We start from the raw sequence: 6,000 nt of genomic DNA, 5'->3' as shown, positions 1-6,000 counted from the left end.
ATGGGTACGAGTAAGAATTTGAGTTACACTCGAAAGCGTTAAAGGTAGAAAACTTAGATTACAGAAACAGAAGAGACGATATATATATATATATATATATATATATATATATATATATATATATATATATATATATATATATATATATATAAAATCATCCTTAACGTGTTTTTTCGTATTAAAATCGTCCTTTTAATTTTTTTGGCAAAAATGTCCTCCACTACCATCAGTACCTTTACCTCCACCACCACCAACACTTTTACTCCCACCACCACCACCACCAGCACCTTTACCTCCACCACTAAGAAAAACAACATCAATAAAATCAACAAATCCAAAAATCAGAAATTCAAAAAATCAACACAAATTCAACAAATCAACCCAAATTCAACAAATTCAACAACCAAATAAAAAAAACAACAAATCAAAATCAGAAGCAGAGGCAGTCACAAATGCAGAAGTAGAGGCAGTCATAGAATCAGAAACAGAAACTCAAGCAGAAGCAGATGCAGAAGAAGAAGATGCTGAAGCAGAAGCCGAAGCTACAGAAGCAGATGCAGCAAAAGAAGAACCAGAAGAAGCAGATGCAGCAGAAGAAGCAAAAAAATCAGATGCAAAACCACCGGCACTTGGCCACCCATCCCCATCGGCGGCGACGGAGCGTCCGAGGACCGGCGACGCACTCCACCCTCGGATCCCTCTCTTTCCTCAGCCACCCATCACCCGCGGACCGGCGATGGAGCATGCGCGGACCAGCTCAACCTCGGATCCCTCTCTCTCTCCTTCGTGCGCCTCCCTCCTCGCGTCGTGCTCCTCTTCCTGACGACGCACTCCACGGTGGCAGAAGCATGCATGAACGGTCATCCCTTCCACCGGCGCTCCCTCTCTCTTTCCCCTCTTCTCTTATCCCCCGTCGCAGCCCCTCTCCTTTCTTTTTTCTTCTGGTGACGGCGACGGCATCTCCAAGCTTCGCCAGTGCCGTCCCATCTCCCCCCCTTCCCTTCCCCCTCTCCCTCCCCTCCCCCCCCCATTCGCATTTCCTTTCGGCCCCCCACCCCCCAAAAACGCGTTTTCTCCCCTGCCCCCTCCCCCCAAAACGTGTTCTTTTCTTTTTTATTTTAAATTTTATAATTTTTTATTAAAATAGGGGTATTTTAGGAATAAAATTAAAATTTTCTTTAAAAAGGACGATTTTAATACAAAAAAATACGTTAAGGATGATTTTAAATCAAAATATACATCAGGGACAGGTTCGATTCCGACCCTCAACGTGATGGACCAAAACAATACTTATCCTATATATATATATATATATATATATATATATATATATATATATATATATATATATATATATATATTCCAAAAGAGATAGATACATATCAAGTTACTAGAGTCCCAACCTGCGAATTAAAGGCTGGCTAGAGTACATATATATACAGTCCCAAAATGCTAACATAAACGTAAATGTAAATTCTATTTCTCCAAAATCAATCTCTAAGAGAGATATATAAGTTAAAATACAAAAGTGGAGAACATATACATATATATATGCTAAGTATAGAGTAAAATCCCAAAAGTATGTCTTCTCTTGCAGAGAGAACCCGGACACTCAGCTAGGTGCGTCACGTCCTGTATTTGAAAATAGAAAAATTTCCGAAACGGATAAGAACCAAAAGGTTCCCAGCAGGGTAACAGTTCCAAACAGAGATGATGTACAACTACCCGAACCCACTATAAAATCCTAAGCTCCAACAACTAAGATCCAAGCCTAGGGTTATACTATTCCAAAACCAAGTAAAACACTCAACATACTTCACTATGTTCATGGTCCGAATCTTAGTCTCATCCCACACTCCACTCAGCCTATCTCTTTTCAATTCAATACCACAGAATTTTGGTATTGATTTCAGTAATTGTAACTAGTAGATGCAAACACAAATAATAGGGTACAAACACAATCAAGAACAATTATAACATATACAGTAGTTAGTAATTAAGCAGAGATAACAAACCAAAACAATGCATACTAAAACAATTTCACATAAATGCATATGATGCATGCCTGTCCTACTGCCATGAGCTCATGTGTCGGTTACATTGTCAGAACCCGAAACATCTGGTAGCTAACCCAGACATTGTCTCTCTGTCGTGCACCTCCGTGAGAAATATAATAATCTCGACTTTATCAAAAGCTGGTCTAAAAAGGGCAGTGCACACCCTTGTACCTCTCATCGGAGGCAGCGTTATCCGAAATGCATGCCCAGCCACCATTGCAACCAGATAGAGCCACGAAACAAGCGGGATCAACTATCGTCCTTGTTTTGGCATAACTCAGCTCAGCGCAAGCAGGATTCACCACCGTCCTTGCCACGTCCTTGCCAAGAGTAACATCAATCTATATGCAAGCAGGTTATACCACTGACCTTACCAGAATACATCTCAATTCAGTTCACAGTAAAATATTTGCTCAACAAATATATTAGCCACGAGCATTAATTAATAACCATTCACTTTGATCCACAACCTCTTCAAAAACATCAATATAATCAAATCCATAAGTTCACACTCGTTCCCAGGTCTAAAAACTAGTTATTGGACTTTAATTAGGGGTTAAAAAAGTTTACAAGCTTACCGAAAAAGCCAAACAGTAAAAAACAGAGAAATTTTTTAGAAAATAGGGCCTGTGCGTACGCACCCACCCGAACGCCATTCCCAACTTGTGTGTACGCATCTCCTTGTGCGTACACACAACTTGCAAATTTTTCTTGTCGTGCGTATGCACGAGCACTTACACTCGCTCTGTCTCGTGCGTGGGCACCATTGTGTGTGTGGGCACACATGCCAAAATTCTGGTTTTGTACAATATTTCATATTTCAACTCTAAACCTCATTTTTCAAATAATCATAACTTCTTCTACAAAATTCTGTTTTTTCTCATCCTTAGATAGTTTTAAAGATCTTTCATCTAGCTTTAATTTAAGACTAATTTTGTTCAATTTCAAACACCAAGTGCCAAATTATGGCCCATCAAAGTTGGTCAAAAACTCATTTTTACCAAATTTTGCACAAAGCTCATTTTGACAAATTCTCATATCCAACTTGTTCCAAACTATACCAATACCATTTTTAGGCCTTCCAAACACTCAATCATCATTTCCTAACTATCCAAAACTTAATCAACTCAAATTCAACATCATCAATTAATCCTAACATTCAATTCACTAATCATCAACACCAAACCATCAATTCCACAACATGATTCTTGCACCAACTTAGTTTAACTCACTTTATAAGGGATTCTTCACCTTATCACGGCCTCCAACCCAATTTTCATATAAATTACCATTTCCATTATGCATTCACACATACATATATACATTCACATCATAACTCAAGCTATCATCCAACTAAACAATCACCAAAACAATCAATTTATTCAATCCTATCCTAGGGAAAATTAACCTAGGCATTCACATAATTATATATAATGCCTACTTGAAACTAAAACCCATACCTCTAGTCAATGGTTCATCCAATATTTTGATTTCCTCCGGATAACTCCAACCTCCACCGATCCATACTCTACCAATTCCGCACCAAAGTGATACTTGGATCCAATCCCGCACCAAAATGCACCGAACTAGCTCCGCTTCACCCCAAATTGAATCCAAACAAGATCTATTCTATCTAATCATATAATTTACAAAATTCAACCTGGGTTCTTCAATAACATGGGGAAAATTGGGAAAATTGGAATTTCTTACCTTGTTTTACACAACCTTGGATTGAAACTCCATTAGAACTCAAGGTTGAACCTCCCTTAAACATAAAAAATGTAAGATACTCAATACCCAAACCAAAAATGTGAAAATGAAGGAAATAGAGAACTTTCGAGTTCCTTACCACTTTTTTCAGATGAAATTAAAGAGAATTCCGTGATGAATGCGTGGCCATAAACGGCTCGACAATTGAAGATCTAGATTGAAAGTTATGATCAATTTAAAATGATGAATAGCGGAGTTAAGGGTCTTGGTTCTTCCCTCTCTTCCCTCTCTACTTCAGCTTCTCCTTATGGAATGGGGCATTAGTGCTAAACTTGGCTGATTGTGTGGGTTATATGGTTTAGGTGATGACAAGTCATCTTATGCTAGTTTTACTAGCATTGTTTCTGGTTTTTATGAGGATTTATGCACTTTCTTGCACAATAAGTAAGTGATTGTGAGTGGAATTCCATGTTTATCTTGACTCAATCAAATATTGTTGATTTTATACAAAATCATAAGGTTTATGCACAATTTAGATGATTATTATGAATGATGCAAAATCTTATGATTTTGGTGAGACTTTGATGGCATGTTTGGTTGATGACATGTGAAAAAATGAGAGGAAGAAACAAAGAAGGAGGAAGTGCAGGAGAACGCTATCTTCATTTGATGAACGCGACGTTCACAAGTGACGCGCACGCGTACAAGGCGCTTACGCACAGGATGACACTTTTGGAGATCCACGTGTACACATGCATGGCGCACACACGTGGAAGGAGGATCAGCGTTCACCAGCAATGAACGCTACGTTCACTTTGAATGAGTGACTGTGATACTTTCAGAATTGGAATTTGAATTTGGTCACTGATGCACATGCGCGCATGACGCGCATGCGTCGATGTGACAATAGTGGTGGTTGGTGCAAACGCGTACATGATGCTGGAGCGCAGAAGTGATATTTTACCATTCACGCGCACGCGCAAAGGATGCGCACGCGTGGGGAGCGTTCATGGCGCGAACGTAGCGTTCAATTAATGAACGCTGCCAAGGGACGCGCACGCATGTGTTACGCGTACACGTCGATGGTGAAAGATGCAAGAGATGCATACATGCGTAGGACGCGCACGCACTGGTGAATGAACGCTGTGCTCATTTTGAGAACGCTACGTTCTCCTGAAGCATACTCCCAACCACACCAACTGAGGACCCATTCTGATATGTTTCAACCAAGGCCAAAATAATCATTCCAAGCACCTGATGACTGAATTGGAAAGTGTATAAATAGAAGAAAATTTGATTTCATTATGGACTTTTGACTTGTACTTTGGGGGTTTTCTTTTTACCTTTATTTTAGCTTTTCTTTAGAATTTGAGATCTGAGTTTATTTTCCTTTCTGTTCTTCATCTCCTTTTGCAATTTCTTTTCTGTTTTGGTACTAGAGCAATGATGAACTAAACCCCAATTTCATTAGGGGGAGGAGCTCTATTGTAATTCTAATGAATCAATAAAATTCTTCTTCTTCTCAATTCATTTTTGTAGCTATTGGATATCTTCTGTTTTGATTTAGAATTCCTCACTCCGGAAGGAGGTTGAATTTAATTGAATGCATGTGTGAGCCTTGGAAGGGGAATCACTTGCATTAGAATTAGAGCTCTATCCTTCACTACTCTCTTGATCAACACCACTCAGGAGGAATTGAGATCTTGAGAGTTAGTGTGGCTTATGGATGAGAGATTTGCACTTAACCTCTTCTCATGACAATTAGATCAAGGGATTGGCAAGATTGATTGTGATTAGAGAGATTAGATTGCCAATGAATTGGGATCCAATTAATTTTAATCCGCCATAGATCTACTCATACGATTGAGAAAGGAGTTAAGACCCAATTGATTCATGATGGATTATGATATCTCCAATCCCTGATGAATCACTTTCTCTAAATTTATTCATTTAGATCTCTTTGCAATTTACATTTTCTAGTTCTGTTCTGATTTCCTACACCCAATTCCCTTTATAATTCATGCAATTTAAGTTTCCTTGCCCTTTAAGCTTCTGCACTTTTGCGTTCTTGCATTTACAAATTCAGTCATTTACATTTCTTGTCATTTAAGATTCAGCCCTTTTAATTTCTTGTTCTTTAAGTTTCAGCAATTTAAGTTTCTTGCCAATTAAGTTTCAATTAATTTACATTCTGCAATTTACAATTCCTAGCACTTTACATTCTGCCAATCAA

General features: G+C 38.6%; 1 protein-coding gene across 1 annotated transcript; it reads left to right on the top strand.

The window, feature by feature from the left end:
- LOC130962904 (uncharacterized) lies at positions 1–823 on the top strand. Its single transcript, XM_057889058.1, has 2 exons — positions 1–4; positions 435–823. Exons 1-2 carry the CDS (start codon positions 1–3, stop codon positions 821–823), a joined length of 393 nt encoding a protein of 130 aa, XP_057745041.1.
- Positions 824–6,000: the final 5,177 nt, after the last annotated feature.

The sequence above is a fragment of the Arachis stenosperma genome, chromosome 2 (genome assembly GCF_014773155.1).
Source record: "Arachis stenosperma cultivar V10309 chromosome 2, arast.V10309.gnm1.PFL2, whole genome shotgun sequence".
Classification (NCBI taxonomy): Eukaryota; Viridiplantae; Streptophyta; class Magnoliopsida; order Fabales; family Fabaceae; genus Arachis; species Arachis stenosperma.
Note: the sequence above shows the minus strand (reverse complement) of the source record. Positions and strands in the feature narration are given on the sequence as shown.